The 22369-nt window shown below is 37.9% G+C and overlaps 2 protein-coding genes across 2 annotated transcripts; both read right to left on the bottom strand.

Annotated features, from left to right (window-relative positions):
- Positions 1-759: 759 nt before the first annotated feature.
- On the bottom strand, positions 760-4002 carry LOC104451968 (bidirectional sugar transporter SWEET1). The gene is made up of 6 exons (XM_010066510.3): positions 3877-4002; positions 3683-3719; positions 2719-2814; positions 1927-2206; positions 1481-1600; positions 760-1132 (listed from the first exon to the last, which is right to left on the bottom strand). Exons 1-6 carry the CDS (start codon positions 3914-3916, stop codon positions 926-928), a joined length of 780 nt encoding a protein of 259 aa, XP_010064812.1. The 5' UTR covers positions 3917-4002; the 3' UTR covers positions 760-925.
- Positions 4003-17667: 13665 nt separating this feature from the next.
- On the bottom strand, positions 17668-21042 carry LOC104451967 (bidirectional sugar transporter SWEET1). The gene is made up of 6 exons (XM_010066509.2): positions 20935-21042; positions 20737-20773; positions 19772-19867; positions 18979-19258; positions 18531-18650; positions 17668-17989 (listed from the first exon to the last, which is right to left on the bottom strand). The coding sequence occupies exons 1-6, from the start codon at positions 20972-20974 to the stop codon at positions 17786-17788; spliced, it is 777 nt and encodes a 258-aa protein (XP_010064811.1). The 5' UTR covers positions 20975-21042; the 3' UTR covers positions 17668-17785.
- Positions 21043-22369: the final 1327 nt, after the last annotated feature.

Here is a 22369-nt window from a genome sequence, read left to right as displayed (position 1 = left end):
GCGACGACAGCGAACCTGGTGAGCATGAACATGAGGAGGCCCAGGATTTTGGCCTTCTCCGGGCAAAGGTGAGGAAAATCATGATGTACATGGACTTGATTGGGCACCAGTGATCTACCCGTTTGTTATCAACTATCAATCGCACCCGATGGACACCCCGTGCTTTACCCATCTCGTGTGCGCCTAAAGTATACTTTACATCTCATGTCATTCAATTCTTCATTATGTACTAATCCAACGTAACAAAATGTAATGATATAATTAATTGGGATATGCTTGAGATTAAAAAGTAAATTCTACGTGTTTTGGACACTGAGTTGAGCTAGTGAGATTCTTCTACATGGGGTTCAATTCAGCTGTACAACTAGGTCCTGTAATGTGAGTGTTAAAAAGACGATGTCATTAGCTTGCGCATGAAGAGGTTTGAGTATTGGATTCACGTTAGTAGCAATTGTGGATTGCGAGCATCAGCTTCTAATAGATGAATCAAGCTCTTCGAGTGATGCTATTCTGGGAGCCGAGTGCAATCGATAGAGAAACATAAAAGGGACAGGGTAGCGAGTGCACTGACAAGTTTATCTTCTGCACCCATTTAACCAAGTTCGTGCAACTTTCTTGGCATTAATTGTCCTTCAACAAGAATAGAGCACAGTGAAAGCGACAATTGATTATTTAAGATTGATAAACGAAACTTTTCATCTTTCAACAAGGCTTGAGCAGAGTGAAAGTGACAATTGATTCTTTGACATTGATAAACGAAATATTTTGAGACAAACAGATAGATATAGCCAATGAGTAGTCTATACATTTGTAGACCACCAGAATTGAGCTAGTGCAATTTAAGATAGGGGGTTTCGGTTTAAGTGCACAACAGAGTCATGTGATGCGAGTGTTAAAAAGACGATGTCACTAATGACATATCTATCTAAACCTGCTCATCAGCTTGTTTGTTCATCAAATCGGGCTGATGCTTGGCTGGGTCACGGTCGGCATCTTTCTCCGTCTCGCCCGTCGTCTCCATAGACCCGGCGTAGTTGTGCACTTTATTCTTGGGCTCGCCTTTGTAGTTACGATAAATGAAGTACAATATCAACTGCGCTGTCCCAAGCCCACATCCAAACCCATTGGGTAACTGCCAAAATCCCACCACCAAAAATCCTCATATTCATTATAATTTGGAAATCATCGGCTAATCTATGGAAAATTATAAAAAAAAATCTAAAACTTATTGTAATTGTGTTAATTTAGTCTATCCGATTAATTTTGGTCCGTTGGTGCTAACATAGATGTTAGTTGTTCGGCCAATATTGATATGAACAATTTTAACAATATTTTATTATTATGCATGAGAAAAAAAGTAATTTCCACTAGATCAAGAAATTTCTCATTCCCCGGAATTTATAAAGGAATAGATTTTGGCAAAAAAGAAGAAGAAGAATGGTCTAAAGAAAATGGGCAAAGGGAAATAAGAACCGCTTACAAAGACGAAGATATCATTGCCAAGGAGGCCAAAGACGAACCAGGAAGTGCCACATAAGAAGACGAACAGGGACAAGAAGAAGGGCATGTACTCCACGCTTTTCGTCTTGATCACCAGCCGCTGCACGTCACAACATAAGCGGAGAGAATACGTTGAATCAGCTTATTATAGCTTAAGAATCAGAATTTTTGGAATATTTATGGAGTCTCTTTCATCCTAAGAAAAAAAAAATCTTATAAATATTGCACATGGTTTATGCATAAATTTGTCTTTATATTCTCCGCTGGAATTAGTTCATCTAACGTTCGCATCTCTTTAAATTATTCTAAGTACAAGAAAACTAGTTTACGAAATTATCTTAATTGGTATCTAAATTTTTCGATGGACCATGAAAACAATGGTCGATGATTTAAATGGGGGTAGTGTCACATGATGCTAGAACTTACCATGATTGATAGGGGCGAAGCATACATGGTGATGGAGAAGACAGTGGCGGCGACGCCACAAAAGAGCTTCCTCTTGTTACCGTGGAGAGCGAAGAGAGACACCAAGGCGATGGTGGCGAACACGGTGAGCACAAGCATGAAGAGGCCAAAGATCTTGGTCTTCTCCTTCCTGGGGGCGTAGAAGAGAAAACCCACGACATACAGGACCTCAATCGCGGCACCGGTGCCATTGATCGTCGACACCAACATGTTATTCGGCGACACGAATGGGAGGCCATACCTGCAAATCAATCGCATCGCATCATGTCAGCAAGTGAACATGGAGGATTTGTAAAACCCACCATATTGAGGAGTCAAAAACTCAAATTCCTTTTTCATTTCGCTCAAAACATTCAAAGTCTAGATAAATGGTGGATGGACACTTCCGCTTGCACCAGATTTTAACTGAAGGGAAGAAAATAAGTTCTAGAGATGCATAACGTGAGACGGCTACATGCTCTACAAGGTTCTAGTTTAAAAAGAAGTTATCATTGTATTATATAATTGAATACAAACGGGGGGCATGAGGCGAAAATCCAAAACCTAAGGGCAATATCGTCGCTCGATAATTGCGTGGCTCCACCTGCAATCGACTGCAGATGCATGGCGGACCCATCCCAATTCACAAGTAACTTCTACCATGAATGGCACCCAAAATGCAATAAGTTAAAATGACTAGAGTCGGTACAATATAAAACAGAGAAAGTGGAAGGAAAGTTGGTAGAAGAAAGGGAAGGACACGAGAAGAATTACCAAGCAGAAAGCAAGCAGTTAAGAAGGGTCATGACATAGGGAATCCCTGAGAACTTCTCTGTAGACTTGCTCTTATATATCCTTACGAATGTTATTCTGCATCATCACCACCCACAACAATTTGATCATTGCTATCGATTGAATGAACCCGAAAGAAAGGAAGAAGGAAAGTCAGTAAAAAGAGCAAAAGGTTCTAATATGAACTTTTGAAATTCAATTTAGAAAGGAAGAAGTCCTTCCCAGTTCTAGTTCTGTAACGAAGTTTAAGCAAATATTTGCATACAAAGTAGGGTTGAGCAGTTTCCACTTGAAACCTAAAACCTACTCATTTAAATAAGTTTATATTTTTTGAAACTCGGAACCTACCTTGCATACTTTGTAGCCTCAAACTTATCCTATTACAGGTTCTAAGGTTGACTCCAAGTTCTACTTGATTCCACTTTTATCATTAATTGCAGTGAATTATTACCTTTAATAATCATTACTTGCTGCTGAAATTCATTAATCACGACTTATATTTAGACACATAAATAATATAAAATATTAATAAAGTAAAAGTGTTGGTTATAAGATGGAAGTTCAGACTAGTAGTTTAGGATTATATACTTATCATCGGACATTATGAAATACTGTGGGATCGCGCAAAAATATAGACCGAGAAAATAGAAAAACTTATTTTAGGTTCTATGTTTTAGGTTTCATGTTTCAGGTTCTAAGTCAGGTTCCAAGTTCCATCTGCCTAGAACTGGAAATTTATCCGTTCAAACAGTTTCTCCAATTTTTGGAACATAAAGCCTATCTTATATTCCTTGAGATCCAGAATCGGATTCTTCGATTTCAGGTTATATTCTAGAAACAAGCTCACCCCTAATGCACAAAGTTCAAGAAAAGAAGAAAGAACAACATATTCTCTGCCCAACAATGAAAGACTTGATGTTTTCTGCGATTTGAAGGGGTTACTCACGTCGGCGCCAAGAAGAGGAACAGAGCGGTGATGTTTCCTGTAAACGAACAGAACCAGAGAGAGAGAGAGAGAGAGAGAGAGAGAGAGAGAGAGAGAGAGAGAGATTCATCAACTTGTGAAATGCAAAAGTAAGAATACAAACTAGTACAAGTTCCTAAAAGGAAGGCCGAGTTCACGAGAAAACGCGAACCCACCAAAAATGCCGAACACGGTATGCAGAGTGGCCGTGGCCATTTTCCTTCTTTTCTTCTCGAGCGGTTGTTTGCGAAACAAGGAAAATCCCCCGGGCGAGGGAACCGCTTTAGGGCCAAGAATGGTCGAGAAAGAAGAAGATGCACGAGAGATTGTGGAGGAGATGAAGCATTTTTGGGTTTATATGGAGGTCTGAATATAATAAAAAACGAGGTAACTTGCTTGACTTTTATTTAGTTTTCTCTTTATTATTTCCTGTCGCTATAGCAAAGATATCTTCACGGATGTCATTTTCGACCGAATGCGTCATGGTGCTAGAGAAAGGAGAGAGAGAAACCTTTTTCTCAAAACTCTCCCTGTAACTATAAAATCGAATGAACTTTGGATTGATGCGATGGGGGCGCAATCTCAAGTAAGGTGCAAAGAGTTGTTCCCCTTCGTTCCCTGTTCTTTTGCATTTCTCTTCAAATAAAACGTTGCAAGGGCAGGTCATGCAGCGGGTGAAGCAGAGCAACGGGCGTTGCTGATCTTTTCCCCCCTTTCCCATTGGCCAAGGAAGAGAAAATAAAGGGCATCGAGATTAAGGTCTAAACCCTACTTTCTGATGCAGGCGAGCACTCTTTTGAAAAGTTGTCGTTGCTCATGGCTCCTTTCAAAGTAAGTATTAAAATATGTTTAGGGCTTGAGCATGTGGGCTAACACGTCCAAATTAAATCGAGTAACTCTGGCCAATGTCCTTTGACTTTGTCTGTCCGTGCATTAATTACTCTTTCTCTCTCCTCTTGACGGTTTAAATGTGAAGAAGAAGTCCACTTGCACGGTGGTGGCTGAATGGTACCGCGTTATAGGCTGACCACGCAGGCATGCTATTCTTTTTCACCAATTTAAGGCTCAGCCCAATAAAACAAAATAAAGGGCTCCTATTTGCATTGAAAAGAAAAAAAGCAATTTTGGACTTTCCCTTTTGCAGCAGCACGCTTCTGGTGCAGGCCCTGCAGGCCCTCGCCGGTTTGCCGGTTTTGCTCTTATTTATTTATTTAATAAATTTAATTTATTATTTTTAATTTAATTTAATTAATATCATGGACTTCTAAGTTCTAATAAACATATCCCTGAATAAAACTTTGCCAAAGGCAGGTCATGCAGGTGAAGCGGAACACCGGGCGTGGCTCATCTTTTCTCCCTTTCCAATTGGCGAAGGAAAAGCGAAAAAAAAAGGCATCGAGATCGAGGTCTCCTTCCAATGGCAATCCTGCCTTCTGATGTAGGAGCCGTTGGATGATCTCATTGGTCATTCAACGAATAAAGAAAGCTCTTGAGAAATGCCTACTTCTATGCAAAAGCCATCGAACCCCTCTTCTCTCCATGACGGACGCATCTTCCTCATGCAATTTCATTATCATGGTGAGCACACCAGTTATCCTCGGTCGTGCCAATATACATAAAAGCTTACGTTTAGAGCTCACATAAAAGATGATATTCTAGACTCTAATCTTATAAAAAATATTAATTTTTCTTTGCTTTACCATTCAAGAAAATTTCAGAATGTAGGGTATCGACACCAATAATTCGAATAGCTATGTACGCATTACATACAATCATCTTTGCAAATAATTCCAATATTTATCATTATATAAGATGGTCGGTGCGATGTTCGTCATAATCAATGACAAGTACACTAAGTATAAAAGTATCACCAAAGGTGCTTGTCGCGACCTTCCCCAAGGTGCACCACCATGGGAAGCTAATAAGGATCCTCTCATGAGGTCATTTCCCGCATTTAGTGCAAGCCCTCTCAAGCCCTACCAATCACAACTCTATACTCAATTTAACATGCATTTAAATTTACCTATGGAGCCATCACTAATAAGTTTGGGTCGATTAGACACCCAAGTAAAATGCGACTACATTTTACTTTTGTGAACCAGAGATTTATAGACTTGATTTCGCTAGATTAATCTAATGCCCTTTTGATATTTTTCCTCATTATTTCAAAAATGTTTTGCATGCAATCTTTATTGGTTTTTATACGATGCCAATAATATGTAAGATATCACCACGAGAGCGCGCAAATAATAAAATAACATCCGATAATCAAAATCATGAATGGATCGTGGAAAAGAATTCAAGAACCTAAGCGTACACAGTACATAAATATGTTATTATTCATCATCAAAAAAGTTACTGCATTTATGATTTAGAAAAATATGCAGACGAAATGCATGCATGCTATGCATGATGATTTTGCATGAAATTCTAACTAATTAACATGCGGCCTATACTGTTTCTTTTTATTTTTTATTATCAAGCCTAATTTAACAAAAACAAGGATAAATAGTAGTCTTATATTAAAAGGAAATTGACTTATATGCACTAATTACTAAATGACAGGCAAGAATGATACGCATGGCATGAGACTAAACAATTTTAAACCTACGTGCAATCTACATGATTCTAATGACATTTTATTTGATTTTTTTTTAATGAAAACTACAGATTACCCTAAACTTATACATATTCTAATTAACATGTGTTGGCCTAACTATATATATAAAGAAAATTAAATTACGAATGTACTCTAAATTCTACACATGCGCAATACAGTGAGGTGCAATGACAATGTACGAATGAATCACATCATAAATAACAATCCACGCAAGATAATATTGGGTTAGACCTTAGTGTCTAAAGGTCCAAAAGCCGAATATGCCTTTGTTGATGCCTGGAAACAATAAAACCACAGTGACCTAAGCATTCATCGACTAAAAAGCATGTACTCAAATCACGTACTAGGACCATAAATTATTCAAACAAACCTCATCCTCACCTTGACTAGAAATAGCCCGAGGCATATGAGACTAATAGGACAAGATGTAAAGGAGCGTAGCCAGCGGGTTTGGTGTAAATCCAGCAAGGAGCACAAAAAGGCTGGTTGCAGTGAAGAAGTAGCCTCGCTATTCGAACCTTTCCGGGATGAACTGAACAACGACGGTGGAGTATCAGGGCACTCCACCGAGAATAACGGTACTGCAGCGTTCGCCAAGACAACCTGAAAGAAGTAAACAAAGCAATGGGCTACTCTGGAAGTGCTAGACGCATTGTTGGTTGTTGCTCGGCCAGCTGGAGATGCAGTAGCGTGGGCTGTCATTCCGAGGGGATCTGCCGAGATCTAGTTCTCACTGGAGACGGGAGTGGACCGGGCATGAGCATAAACTTGCTGGTGTCGCCAAGGAACTCGATGAGGATGTTAATGAGGCGATGACAGCAGGAGCTTCAGCCGTGGATGGCGCGATGGCGTGGACGTGGGAGGACACTACGATCACCACCAGATCGTTTCATTGCTGCAGGGGGGCCCGAACTCACCGGAATGACCTGCAGTGGGCTTCGCCAGGGCTGGATGGTAGCGGACAGAGAGCTGCAACGTCACCGAAATCGCAAGCGACGTTGGATTGAAGCGGCAGGGACACAAGCGCTTCTAAAGTGCGGCCTTCTCTCTCTCTCTCTCTCTCTCATTTGTGTCCTCTGAAGATAATAAGGAGGTCACCATGGAAATCTACAGAACGTGATGGCGAAGGAACCGATGGGTAATACTTTGCTTTTCTGTTAATAAAAAGAAAAAAAAAAAAAACTCCTCCCTTACAAGATTCCCATTCTATTTCACTTTGCCAATGTGCGCGTGGTGACTGAGAAACGTGAACGTGTGTTGCCTCCATCTTACGATGACTTCTTGTGAATATGCTAAGCGTTGTCAAGAGAAAAGATCGTGAGTGTGCTCGCCGAATGAGACGGAGATGTGAATCCTCAGGAGGTTGCTTAATCTGGAGAATAAACAAAAACACAATTACAATAGTTTGCATAGGAAAATGGAATCGCACACTGTCAAACTAACAAAACATGCTCGACTTAGCTTGATGATCGTCGTCGTCCATGAAGCAAGATGAAGGCGAAACTCATGAGCAACGCCAATGCCAGCACCATCATCCGTGAAGAAGTGTCGAGCATCAAAAATGGAAATGAAATAATGATGACGGTGATGGGGGTGATAGTAGTCGTGGATATCATCGGAAAGTGTTCGAGATAGTGGGCATGAGATCTTTGAAGATATCCTCCTACCTCCTCCTTTTATAATGTTAACTCATACATCCTCCTATTATAATGTTAACTCCGATGAAAATTATTGGACGTGGACATAAATAAATGTGATGTAAAATTATGCAACGCAAATTTTGCCTAGGGTCAGGTCAATCCCTAAATTTTTATACAAATAAATGACCAAATGTGGGGCCAACATTTAGGTATCAATAGTGCTCTAGTGGAAGAGTCTATTAGACAGCATTACAAGAACCCAGACAATTGCAGTTGGTTGTAATGCATGCCTCTTGGTGATCATCACATATGTTACGAAAAATTCTCTTCAGTTTGTTAGGAAAATGAATAGAGCAAACGGTAGTACGAGATATGCGAGTAAATCAACGATAATTCCAATAACAACGTTACTTACGATAATCGTTATAGAATTCATCAGTCATTGATAGGTACAATAAGTATTAAGTTATGACCAAACACACTATAGTAAAAGAGGTTGACAATCATAGTCGATTGCAACTCATCAAGCACATCACATGCAAGAAATGTATCAAAAAAGGCCATAAATCTATTGCATTAATATCAATTCAATGCAAAACCTTACAATTTGATCAATTTAGTCATAAACATTTTCACATTGGTACAAATTCAGTCAATCCAATCAATTTAGGTGAGAAATTGTTGATGTGAATGTCAGTCATCTCATGTGGCATGATCGATGCTGATGCAGACATTTTTAATAATCTTTTAAATTTTTTTGAATTTTTTAAATGATTTTTTCTTTTTTTCCCCTTCCCCTTTCTTTGCCTCTTTGTTTTGTTGGTGACGATGGTTGGCCACTAGCCATAGTCATGGTTGGTGAGGGTTGGCCTCGCCTAGGTCACTCTCGCCAACCACAGGTGAGGGTGAGTGCAGATTGTCCAAGTGAGGCCCCCCTCGCCAAGGCTAGGGTGGTCTCGTCACACCTTGCTTGGCAAGGGCTAGGGGAGGGTGAGGTCCATAGTGCCTCACTTGAGCAATGGTGAGGCTCGACGAGCCTTGCCCTCACCTAGGCGAGGGTTAGGGTGAGGCTTGTCGGGCTTGGCCATCGCCCATGCGAGATGGTAGATGCTCGCCTTTGTTTAGGTGTAGCCAACCCTTGCCGACCATGGCTTGTGGCCAGTGGCCAGCAATGGCAATTGGCAAAAAGAAAAAGGCAAAGAAAAGGAAAAGGGGAAAAAAAATAAAATAAAAATAAAAATAATTCAAAAAACATTAAAATATTATTTTAAATGTCCACATCGACGCTAGTTGTACCATGTCGGCAAATTTTAGTCTAAATTGGTTGGATGGACTGAATTAATACCAATATAAAAAGATCTATAACTAAATTGATCATATTAAAATGTTTAAGACTGAATTGATATCAATGCAATAAGTTTATGATTTTTTGGTTATTTTTCCCCGTCGCATATGCTATGGAAAATCCTCTTCAACATGTCTTAGTGTTAAAAGCAAAATAAATGCGGCAATAGTAACATGAGATGTGCAAATCTGTTAATGGTAATCCGAATAGCTATATAACCTATGATGATTGGAAGGTACAATAAGAATTAATTAACAATGTTACCAAAACCCCAAGAATCATAGTCAATTGAAGCGCATGCCCATTGGTGACATCACACATGCTATGGAAAATTATCTTAATTATGTCTTAGTATTAAATGAAAAATAAATGTGGCAACAGAAATGCGAGATGTGCATATTTGTTGACGATTATTCTAGTAGCAATGTTACGCATGATGATCATCTTAAAGTTCATCATATTCAACGACAGGTATGATGAGTATTAAGTTATGACCAAAGAGACTCTAGTAAAAGAGTTTGTTAAACAATGATACCAAAATCCTGATCAATTGCAGTGCATGCCCATTGGTAACGTCACATATGATATGGAAAATTCTCTTTAGTGCGTCTTAGGATTAAAGCCAAATTATGCACAGCAACGATATTACGAGATACGCGAAATGGGTTGACGGTAAAGTTAGATATACTACAAACACTTCCGTGTTCAATCCTAGCAGACTAGTATTGTTCTCTTGTAGCTGATTATCGAGTCAATTAGGGTTTGTTCACACGTGAACCCTGCCGCACTTGCAAGTTAACGGCACTGACACAAGAAGGGACGAGGTTTAAACTCGCCTTCAACAATCCACAGGCGATTTTCTCATTTTGGCCATGCCTCGTTTACAGAGCTCTGCTGCATATTTGCATGAATATTTGCCACCTTCCTGAACGGTCTTGAATTGCTGTTATAGCACTTACTAGCTTCCTTCTTCATCTCCTTCCGTCATTGATATAAATCAAACCCTAAAGGCAAAGGGTAGCTTCAACTAGACAAAAAGTTTTGTGTACGCACCGTCTTCCAATCACTAGGTTTCATTTAAGAAGCAAGAATGGAAAAGCCGTCGTCGCCGTCTGCTCCTAAGCATGAAAAGAGCTCATCCATTGACAATGAGCCCAAAACATTGACTTATGAAGAATTTGAGAAAGCTCCGGTTTCAACTCTTTGTTTTTTTATTGCCTTTCTATAATCCTTATGAAGTTCTGCATTTGTAATGTTTTCGACACGGTACATTTTCTTTGATAATTATCAAACGTCTGCATTTTAGCAGAAGGGAGCCCTTGAAGTGATCAATACCTACACTCGAGAGGAAGCGGAGAAGATCATCTTGGCGGTAATCATCGGTATATACATTTATACATTCCGATGATCTGTTAATGTTTTCCGATCCATGAGGTACCCAGAATTCCGAAATATGGAAAAACGAAAGGGCAGCTCTACTCCATACATAAGTAACTTCTTAAAATGGTCTTATAAAAGGCTTTGTACTTTCGAATAACATGCACAAAATCAATATTCGCGATTCAAAGTTGTTCTTTTCAAACACGATGAAGTCCATCTTAGGAAGGAAACAATGGCCCGATTAGAAATCCACTAGTAACCTCGTGGACTAGGTAAAACAAGAGCCAAAAACTTGAGCAGTGGCTCCAAAATGAGGTTATTTATGTTAGTATGGTGGCGGCACCAAAGTATGTTAGAGAAAGGAAATTGCACATGGAAGTGGAAATAAGCTCTGAAGCGTCTAGATCACTTCCTTTAAGGTGTTATTTCCTTCACTAGTCACTATGGTGGGAGAATAACAGAAAGCAAAACACTCCTAGAATACAATAAAGCCTCTAAAAAGCTCTATTCTAATATTCATATCTATTAAGAGTTGCGTTCTTTCAATATATGATTTTTAAGATGGAATCAGCATGATCACTAACAAGTACATTTTTTTTTTTCATCTTATATGACTCTTGGGATGTATTTAAATTGACTATTCGCAAATCATGACTTTTCACTAGATGATTTTGGATATGAGATGAATATAACCATTGACAGGCCACACTCTATCAGTACACAACAAATGTCATTGATGATAAATTAATATCATTACTTTAGCATCCCAAATAACTTTTCTTGATTAGTATCTTCACAATATTACAGTCTATTCCAACAAATTAAACCCATGTTGTGTACTTGATTCGGATTTGCCACATGATCTATACGAGAAGTATATATTTGCGATAATCTTAATCCTTGGTAGTAGGAATATTCTTTTCTCAATGTATGATGCGGAATTTTCACCCTATCTTGTCGGCATAACAGTTTATGGTGTCGGCATACAAGCTGATCTTTGAGACACTATGGAGATAAGATCAATGAGATCTATTTTGTGATTATGAAGGTTGGTTTTGATGAACAACGGTTGTGTGTGTTCTGAAGTCTACCTCTTAAGGTACAGTTAATTCAGATGCTGTATTTGCAGGGATTAAAACCGGTTGGAAGTGCAGTGAATGCGAAGCTCGACTCCATGGCCACTAAAGACAAAGATGATGATAGAGCCGATGACATCAATGAAGTAAGGAAACCCTAAGATGGATCGTGGTGTCATCTGAATAAGATTCAGTTGCGCTGCTTCTATCCATTACCCTTATCATAATTAACTTCCAGTTGTACTGTAATATTGTCTAACACAAACTTCATTTTCAGAGCACATTCCTAAGAGAATGTAGTGAATATTATGGAGTTATATGTATGTTGACCATCGGATAAGTAGCAATATGGACAGCATGCTTTTATCCTCATCATGTGTCGATCTCTCTATCGCTTTATCTGTAAGGCCAATAATCCATATCATGCCATCATATTTGTATTAATCATTTGTCTTTTTTCCTTCCAATAGCCAATGTGATTATAAATTGTCTTGTGTTAAAAATAGATGGAAGTACATCAATTTCTATCCGCTTTCTTATGTCAACAAATTGAAACTTCCGTCATGAGCTAGTCAATCCTGTCAAAAATTGCCACCTGGGTCGCGATTCATATGCACTAGCACCTGAAACGCATGAGATAAACCGTTTTCGTATCCATTGTAAATCTGTTTTGCATGGTAAATCTATTATTTGCGTTTTTTTTTTTTTTTTGTGCTGCATATAAAATCGTAGGGATTCCATCATCGTTTTCTTAAATAGAACTAGAGAATAAATGATGTGTATAAACATATGTGAAGAATCAAATATAATGTCATAAAAAATAAATACTAACATGAAATAAGCATATGAGAGAAAATTCTATTTTCTGTTCATATACTTTTGCATTTTTTCTAATCAAGTTCTATACTTTTAATTTATTTAATCAAGTATTTTGACTTTCAAAAAATTCTGACAGGATAATTACGCGAATGGTTTGTGAACTTTGACCAATATTTAATGTGATTTTAAAATTTTAATTTATTTAATGTGTAGTGTTGTTTTTGAATTTTTAATTTATTCAATGTAATCCCTGCATTTTTTTATAAGTATTCAATTTAATCTTTATATTATATGAAAATACCCAATTTCATTCTTCCATTAGTTCAAGTTGACCGGGATGTAATCGCTACAAAATCATCGATGAAAATCGCCTCTGTACATCAACAGTACGCTGACCACCAAGCACACACGCGAGCCGCGCTTTTCTTTGACCAAATCAGGGTCCATGATTGACTTTCCAATTTTAGTGGCCGTTGATTCCCACAATATTAGGAAAGTTAATCTCCGAAACTTAGGCTCTCTTTTTTTTTTTCCTTAATATTTTAATTTCCAAAATTGCGATTTTAACTTTAGACTAAAACTCGAGATATATTCTAACACAAAGTGTGCTTTCTCGATCGTGGGTTGGTCTTATGATAAGCAAAGGTGTTAGACAAGCACCGCTTTCAATATACCAAGTGTGAAACTTAAGCTCTCCTTTTTCAATATTCGCCTTTAAGGCCAATATATCTAGATTTCGATTTTACTACCTTCCCAGATCAACTTACGATTTGCTAAGTTACGCTTGGCCACTATGATGACCTACATATTCTGATTTATCCTCCCATCAACCGATCCTCACGAGCGTAACTTTTACCATCTTCATTTGCCTCGCGAACAAGATTGTTGATCTTCCTTAGTCTCAAGCCCAGAGGGGTTGGCTCATCGAATGGATTATACAGAGAAGGTGGGACTGGAAATGCATCGGCGCCCGCACCCCGTAGCTGCTCCAAACTGGACTGAGTCAGTCCATGGATCGCTTATTGAGCGGCCCGTGTTCCTCTTCACGCGGATCCTCGACGGTCTCAAGCTTCACCGGAAGCTTGTCGTTGTCACACAATGCAGCCCCGTGATCCGCTCCAAAATCTCTAGATTTAATCAATTGCATCGTGGAATTTGTTAAAATATGTCTTGAGTTTTGAGCCTGTTGAATGAGCCGACCTAAATTGAATTACTTGCTATGTGAAAGTTAAAAAAAAAGAATAATACATATTACATTATTACTTGCAAAATTAGGCATATCCCCAATTAGGATTTATCTCATCTAAATTTGATTTTGATACTTTGTTGCCTAATATATGTCTATCAATAGTTAATGTGCACATTTGAGTGATAGGCATATCCCCAATTAGGATTTATCTCTTGATTCGCAACCGCATATGATCTTTTTTTTTTATTTTTGATGACCCAGGGAACTTGCGCACCGTATCAACACGGATAACCCGACAGGCCCGGGGTAACCGGGGTAAACCTGGGGCGATGCTAGCGGAGGACCCACCACCCCGACGTTGCACTTAAGATCCCGTGCGGCCAGCGGGATTCGAACTTCTCTTCTCCTCGCAAAGGATCATGGGAGCCTTATCTAACTGGGCCACCACAGGCGGTGGTTATGATCTTTGATTCTATCTATAAAGCTTTAATTGGAATCATTGATTTCACCGGAATCGCTAAAATTGATAGTTTGATCTTCAACGTTTAAGATTAATTTATTGATTTTATTTGCGAAATCTTAAATGATTACTTATTGTTTTCATATTTGAATTGATTGGATCATATTAAATGATTTGAATTTTTTTATTGCTTCACTTATCCTAAAAATATAAAAAAGAAGAAGAAGAAGAAGAAGAAGAAGAAAATTATCATGTGGAGATGGAATTGTCTGATAGAATAGTTAGATACCTTTCTAATTATATTAGAATGCATATGTAGATGATATCTAGGTTAGATAGTTAAATTACATGTTGAGATAAGTTTCTAAGTTAAGACATAATTTAGGTTAGTATATTTCCTAACTTAAAATATATTAGAATGCATATGTAGATGATATCTAGGTTAGATAATTAAATTACATGTTGAGATAAGTTTCTAAGTTAAGACATAATTTAGGTTAGTATATTTCATAACTTAAAATAGATAGTATCTCATTTTAGGTAGATTTTTATTTTTAGTAATTTTTATTTACGAATTTTTATAAAAAAATAAAAAAAATATCATGTGTGTATCGGGGTAAGTACAATAAAAGAGCCAAAAAATTATACACGATACTCACTTTCATGTCAAAAGTTTCTTTTGGATCATTTAAATGTCACTTTAAAAAAAAAATGATCACTTAAGTGCCAACGCCAATCAACGTTATTAGAAATCTGATGTGGCTATATTTTATTAATTTCTTGATTTTACATGGCTCATCGGCGTGCCTAGTTAGCATATAACACCTAAACGATGCCGTGTAGACCAGTTGAAAAATGATCATTTAAGTGCTAAAAATTGTAAATATGGATAATTTGAGTGTCAATTATTATTAAAAGTGATTATTTAAGTATCGATCGTTAGTAAAAAAAGATATCTTTAATGCCAATCGTTGTCAAAAAGTGATCACTTTAGTGCTAATTTCATTTAAAAGGTGATCATTGTGTGACGTTGTTTGGAGTCGGATTGGATTTTTTAAAAAAGTGTCAAATGATATTAAAACTTTAATTTTAAATGCCACATAATCAATTTGGTCGGAATATCTCGCCGAAAGTACTTAAAGTAATCGTTTTTTTCTCTGATTTGGCATTTAAATGAGTTGATGAAAACTTTTGGCACCAAAGTGAGCGTTATACACAACTTTTGGCACTTCTAGTGTACTTACCTGTGCATATCATATAGAATTAGGTTCATTTAATGCATATCATTTAGTAATTGTTGCTAGGTCACTTAATTAAAAATGATCCGTCATTAGAATTAGGCCATTTGGTTAAATTGCATTGCATGTAGATTAGGTTTTATTAAACAAGAAAAAAAAATCCTAAAATATATTAGGTATTGTGTATTAATTAGGAATTATATCCGGGTATTGATGTGAATTCCGAGCTAACATTGTAGATACTTTCGTTGTCACAAAGTAAGTCTCATAATATATTTATTGCTTTCTTGGGTGTTAAATTGGTGGTTTGCACATTTGCATGGTCGTTGTCACAAAGTAAGTCCCGTAATATATTTATTGCTTTCTTGGGTGTTAAATTGGTGGTTTGCACATCTACATGGTCAACTCACATATCAGGAGGGTAAAAAATTAATTCAAGCTGCCTAATAAATAAGGGCATTAGAGAAATCTAGTTTAACCAAGTCCCCATATCTAAATTCTCTTGTTCGTATGAGTAAAATAATTCTTTTGTTGCTTTATTTATGTGTCTAATCGAACTACCATAAACTAAATAGTGACGACTTTATATTGAAAATGATTTGCATGTTAAGAACACAAGTCTTAAGTCGCAAATTAGTATGGATTTGGGAGTACCCGAGTTAAGTTTAGGTTTAGTAATCCATTAGCCAAACCCTAGGTGGTGCACCCAAGATTAGGTCACAACAACTGTGCTCTAAAATTCTAGTTCACCCTATCTTCAACAGGTCGTGGTGATGTTGAGGTGTCTCTTCCTGACCAACGACTCTTGGGATTTGATTCTCTTCCATCATATTTGTGTTTATCTACTCAAACATTGATTCATACACTAGAGTGCTAACCTTGTTTTAAGGTTTTCCACAACAACAACGGAGGCAACTGGTGAAAGATGTAGAAGCTTGGTTAGGAATATAGGCTCTGATACCATGTTACAAAATGAAAAAAAAAATAAAAATGAAGAGACTTGGGACAAATCTATTTTATGCATTGAATTTTACAAGTATACGCTGCTATTTATAATACGATGGACGTATAACTAAAGAATGAATAAGATCTGAAATATGAAATCAAATAAAATCAAATATAATCCTACATTGATTCTTGAAATGGTACTATAGATCAATTACGATCCCAAATTGATCTTCGTGTATCTCGCATATCTCAAACAAATTGATCTTCGCATATTTCGCATATCAAATTGATCTTCGCATATCTCCAACAAATTGGTCTTCGCATATCTCCAACATGCCGCAACTCCACCATGCGAGCAGAGTCAACTGGAAAACGAGAATCACAACCTAGCGCACGTGCCAAACGCCTGCAGAAACTGTGCATCTTGTTTCTCGGCCAAATTCTGAATAGAATTATGAAGGTTCCCATTTACCCTTTTGTGGTCGAATTATCAAGATCTTCATGTGATTGCTTTCCAAAAATCATGACCAAATTGATGAAACTTACAAGCAGAAACATTATTAAGAAAAATGCTCATAATGCCTAAATGCAATGCAAAGGCACATGGGTTTTGAATATTTTTTCAACTTTTTTATTTAAGGGTGATATTGATCCCTTAAATTTTTCTATGAGATTAACGACAATAAGAGGAATAGAGCAGTGGCGCTTTTTGTAGAGAGATGGAGAAGATGGTGGTGGCGACACCACAAAATTTAAAGTATAATTTGCATCTCATGTCATTTTATTCTTATTATATACTTATCTAAGGTAACAAAATGTAATGAGATGATTAATTGAGATATTCTTGAGATTAAAAAGCAAATTTTGCGTGTTTAGGACAAAGAGCTGAGCTAGTGAGGTTCTTCTACGTAGGGTTCAATTCGATTGTATAACTAGGTCTTGTAATGCGAGTGTTAAAAAGACGATGGCACAAGCTTGCGCATGTGGATTGACGTTAGCTGTCATTGCAGATTGCGAGCATTGGCTTCCGATAGTTGAATCAAGCTCTTCGGGCGATGCTATTTTTGGAGCCAAGTGCAATCGATAGAGAAACGTATAAGGGACAGGGTAGCGAGTGCATTGGCGAGTTTATCTTCTACACCCGAGTTCGTGCTACTTTATCGGCATTAATCGTCCTTCAACAAGAATAGAGCACAGTGAAAGCGACAATTGATTCTTGGAGATTGATAAAAGAAACTTTCCGAGACAAACAGATAGATATAACTGATAAGTAGCGTTTGCATTTTTAAAATATCAGAATCAATTCAAGGGCATAATAAGATCATGTGCCACGAATGTTAAGAAGACGATGTCACTGATGATACATCGATCTAAACCTGCTCATCTGCTTTTTTGTTCATCAAATCGAGCTGATGCTTGGCTGGGTCACCTTCGGCATTTTTCTCCGTCTCGACCTTCTCCTCCACACAGACGACGTCGTGCACTTTATTCTTGGGCTCGCCTTTGTAGTTACGATAAATGAAGTACAATATCAGCTGCGCTGTCCCAAGCCCACATCCAAACCCATTGGGTAACTGCCAAAATCACCACCAAAAATCCTCAAATTCCTCATAATTTGGAAACAACCGGCTAATCTACCCGAATCAATGACAAAATTATAAAAAAATATAGCATCTAAAAATCTCATTTTTATTTATTTATTTTAGTTTTTGTTTTAGGAAGATTGTTGAATGGTTATAATGTATCCAACCATGGATCCTTCTCATCACGCTCATCGAAAAGAGAGGTCCTTTTCATTGGCTGTGACAAGTTGAATGATCCGATTTTGCCAGGAAAAAAAAATAAAAATTCAAGTCCCTCTTGTGATCAAGCACTTCTCTGTTGGTGAACAAGCAACAGCTTGAGAGCATCTTGTTCATCGAATTCAATGGTAACAACTTTTTTTTCCCTGTTTTAGGCTATGGAATGGTGATTTTATGCATGAGGAAAAAAGTAATTTCCACTAGATCAAGAAATTTCTCATTCCCCGGAATTTATAAAGAAATAGATTTTGGCAAAACAGAAGAAGAAGAATGGCCTAAAGAAAATGGGCAAAGGGAAATAAGAACCGCTTACAAAGACGAAGATATCATGGCCAAGGAGGCCAAAGATGAACCAGGAAGTGCCGCATAAGAAGACGAACAGGGACAAGAAGAAGGGCATGTACTCCACGCTTTTCGTCTTGATCACCAGCCGCTGCACGTCACAACATAAGTGGAGAGAATACGTTGAATCAGCTTATTATAGCTTAAGAATCATAATTTTTGGAATTTTTATGGAGTCTCTTTCATCCTAGGAAAAAAGAAAATTCTTATAAATATTGCACATGGTTTGTGCATAAATTTGTCTTTATTTTCTCCGCTGGAATTGGTTCATCTAACATTCACATCTCTTTAAATTATTCTAAGTACAAGAAAACTAGTTTTTACGAAATTATCTTAATTGGTATACAAATTTTTCGATCGACCATGAAAACATGGTCGACGATTTAAATGGATAAGTGTCACATGATGCTAGAACTTACCATGATTGATAGGGGCGAAGCATACATGGTGATGGAGAAGACAGTGGCGGCGACGCCACAAAAGAGCTTCCTCTTGTTACCGTGGAGAGCGAAGAGAGACACCAAGGCGATGGCGGCGAACACGGTGAGCACAAGCATGAAGAGGCCAAAGATCTTGGCCTTCTCCTTCCTGGGGGCGTAGAAGAGAAAAAACACGACATACACGACCTCAATCGCGGCACCGGTGCCATTGATCGTCGACACCAACATGTTATTCGGCGACACGAATGGGAGGCCATACCTGCAAATCAATCGCATCGCATCATGTCAGCAAGTGAACATGGAGGATTTGTAAAACCCACCATATTGGAAGTAAAAACTCAAATTCCTTTTTCATTTCGCTCAAAACATTCAAAGTCTAGATAAATGATGGATGGACACTTCCGCTTGCACCAGATTTTAACTGTAGGGAAGAAAATAAGTTCTAGAGATGCATAACGTGAGACGGCTACATGCTCTACAAGGTTCTAGTTTAGAAAAAGAAGTTATCATTGCATTATATAATTGAATACAAACAGGGGGCATGAGGCGAAAAATCCAAAACCTAAGGGCAATATCGTCGCTCGATAATTGCGTGGCTCCACCTGCAACCGATTGCAGTTGCATGGCGGACCCATCCCAATTCACAAGTAACTTCTACCATAAATGGCACCCAAAATGCAGTAAGTTAAAATGACTAGAGTCGGTACAATATAAAACAGAGAAAGTGGAAGGAAAGTTGGTAGAAGAAAGGGAAGGACACGAGAAGAATTACCAAGCAGAAAGCAAGCAGTTAAGAAGGGTCATGACATAGGGAATCCCTGAGAACTTCTCTGTAGACTTGCTCTTATATATCCTTATGAATGTTATTCTGCATCATCACCACCCACAACAATTTGATCATTGCAATCGATTGAATGAACCCGAAAGAAAGGAAGAAGGAAAGTCAGTAAAAAGAGCAAAAGGTTCTAATATGAACTTTTGAAATTCAATTTAGAAAGGAAGAAGTCCATCCCAGTTCTAGTTCTGTAACGAAGTTTAAGCAAATATTTGCATACAAAGTAGGGTTGAACAGTTTCCATTTGGAACCTAAAACCTACTCACTTAAATAAGTTTATATTTTTTGGAACTTGGAACCTACTCTGTATACTTTGTAACCTCGAACTTATCCTGTTATAGGTTCTAAGGTCGACTCCAAGTTCTACTCGATTCCACTTTTATCATTAATTGCAGTGAATCATTACCTTTAATGATCATTACTTGCTGCTAAAATCTATTAATCACGACTTATATTTAGACATATAAATAATATAAAATATTAATAAAGTAAAAGTGTCGGTCATAAGATGGAAGTTCAGACTAGTAGTTTTGGATTATACACTTTATCATCGGACATTATGAAATACTGTGGGATCGCGCAAAAATATAGACCAAGAAAACACAAAAACTTGTTTTAGGTTCTACGTTTTAGGTTTCATGTTTTAGGTTCTAGGTTAGGTTCCAAGTTCCATCTGCCTAGAATTGGAAATTTATCTGTTGAAACAGGTTCTCCAATTTTTGGAACATAAAACCTATCTTACCTACCTTGGAACTCAAAATCGGATTCTTCGATTTCAGGTTATATTCTAGAAACATGCTCACCCCTAATATACAAAGTTCAAGAAAAGAAGAAAGAACGACATCTTCTCTGCCCAACAATGAAAGACTCGATGTTTTCTGCAATTTGAAGGGGTTACTCACATCGGCGCCAAGAAGAGGAACAGAGCAGTGATGTTTCCTGTAAACGAACAGAACCAGAGAGAGAGAGAGAGAGAGAGAGAGAGAGAGAGAGAGAGAGAGAGAGAGAGATTCATCAACTTGTGAAATGCAAAAGTAAGAATACAAACTAGTACAAGTTCCTAAAAGGAAGGCCGAATTCACGAGAAAGCGCGAACCCACCAAAAATGCCGAACACGGTATGCAGAGTGGCCGTGGCCATTTTTCTTCTTTTCTTCTCGAGCGGTTGTTTGCGAAAACAACGAAAATCCCCCGGGCGAGGGAACCGCTTTAGGGTCAAGAATGGTCGAGAAAGAAGAAGATGCGCGAGAGATTGTGGAGGAGATGTGGCATTTTATAGAGGTCTGAATATAATTTTTTTTTTTAAAAAAGGAGGCAAATTACTTGACTTTTAATTAGTTTTCTCTTTATTATTACTTGTCGCTATAACAAATATATCTTCACGGATGTCATTTTCGACCGTATCCATCAGGGTGCTAGAAAAAGGGAAGAGAGAAACTTCTCAAAACTCTCCCTGTAACTGTAAAATCGAATGAACTTTGGTTTGATGCTGATTGGGGCACAACCTCAAGTGACGCGCGGAGAGTTTCTCCCCTTCGTTCCCTGTTCATTTGCATTTCTCTTCAAATAAAACCTTGCCAAGGCATGTCATGCAGCAGGTGAAGCATAGCAACGGGCGTGGCTGATCTTTCACCCTTTCCCATTGGCCAAGGAAGAGCAAACAAAGGGCATCGAGATCGAGCCCTACTTTCTTGACGTGGGCGAGCATTCTTTAAAGAATTATTGTTGCTCGCGGCACCTTCTGAAGTAAATTGTTAAAATATGTCTCTAGTTTGAGCCTGTCGAGCAAAAACTATCCAAGTTAAACCGAGTAACTCTCGTGAACGTCCTTTGACTTTGTTCGTCCGGATGGTTTACATTTGAAGAAGCCCGCTTGCACTTGCATGGAGAAACAATTAGGTGGTTGCATGGAACCACGCCAGACGCTGACGTCGCCGGCATGCTAATCTCCTCCACCAGTTTAAGGCTCAGCCCGAAAAAACAAAAGAAAAGGGCTCTTGGACTTTCCCTTTTGCGGCTGCACGCTTCTGTGCAGGCCCTGCAGGCCCTCGCCGGTTTTGCCCTTTTTTGTTGTTTTTTTTAAAATAAAAAAATACTTTTTAAGTTTAGTTTATTTTTTATTCTAATTTTATTAATATTTTTATTGAAATTCATTTTTGGGCTAAAACGACGTCATTTTGGGTTATCTTTTTTTATTTTAGTCACATCAACGCTACGTATAAAAAAAAAAAAAAAAAAAGCAACGTCAGTATTTTTCATTAGTCAAATTAGATAGAATTAATGAAAAAATTTGATTATCAATTTCACAAGTTTTAAAATTTGATTATACTTTCTGAAAAATTTTAAGATTCAATTGTATTTTCGTGATAAGTTTTATATTTCTAACATCTCTCGAATAAAGCTTCGCCGAGGCAGGTCAGGTGAAGCGGAGAAACGGGCGTCGGTGATCTTTTCCCCCTTTCCCATTGGCGAAGGAAAGCGAACAAAGGGCATCGAACGAAAGTCTCAATAGAGAAAGCTCATAACAAATGCCAAC

The sequence above is a fragment of the Eucalyptus grandis genome, chromosome 6, assembly GCF_016545825.1.
Source record: "Eucalyptus grandis isolate ANBG69807.140 chromosome 6, ASM1654582v1, whole genome shotgun sequence".
NCBI classification, from domain to species: Eukaryota; Viridiplantae; Streptophyta; class Magnoliopsida; order Myrtales; family Myrtaceae; genus Eucalyptus; species Eucalyptus grandis.
This window is presented reverse-complemented; position numbering and strand designations above follow the sequence as displayed.

Coding starts and splice junctions, on each gene's coding strand:
- LOC104451968 (XM_010066510.3), bottom strand. CDS start 3,916: ATGGCCACGGCCACTCTGCATACCGTGTTCGGCATTTTTG. Junction 2,815..3,682: donor TTCCTCTTCTTGGCGCCGAC/GTGAGTAACCCC, acceptor GTGATGATGCAG/AATAACATTCGTAAGGATAT. Junction 1,601..1,926: donor CTTCGCCCCTATCAATCATG/GTAAGTTCTAGC, acceptor TGTGACGTGCAG/CGGCTGGTGATCAAGACGAA.
- LOC104451967 (XM_010066509.2), bottom strand. CDS start 20,974: ATGGCCACGGCCACTCTGCATACCGTGTTCGGCATTTTTG. Junction 18,651..18,978: donor CTTCGCCCCTATCAATCATG/GTAAGTTCTAGC, acceptor TGTGACGTGCAG/CGGCTGGTGATCAAGACGAA. Junction 17,990..18,530: donor GCCATGATATCTTCGTCTTT/GTAAGCGGTTCT, acceptor TGATTTTGGCAG/TTACCCAATGGGTTTGGATG.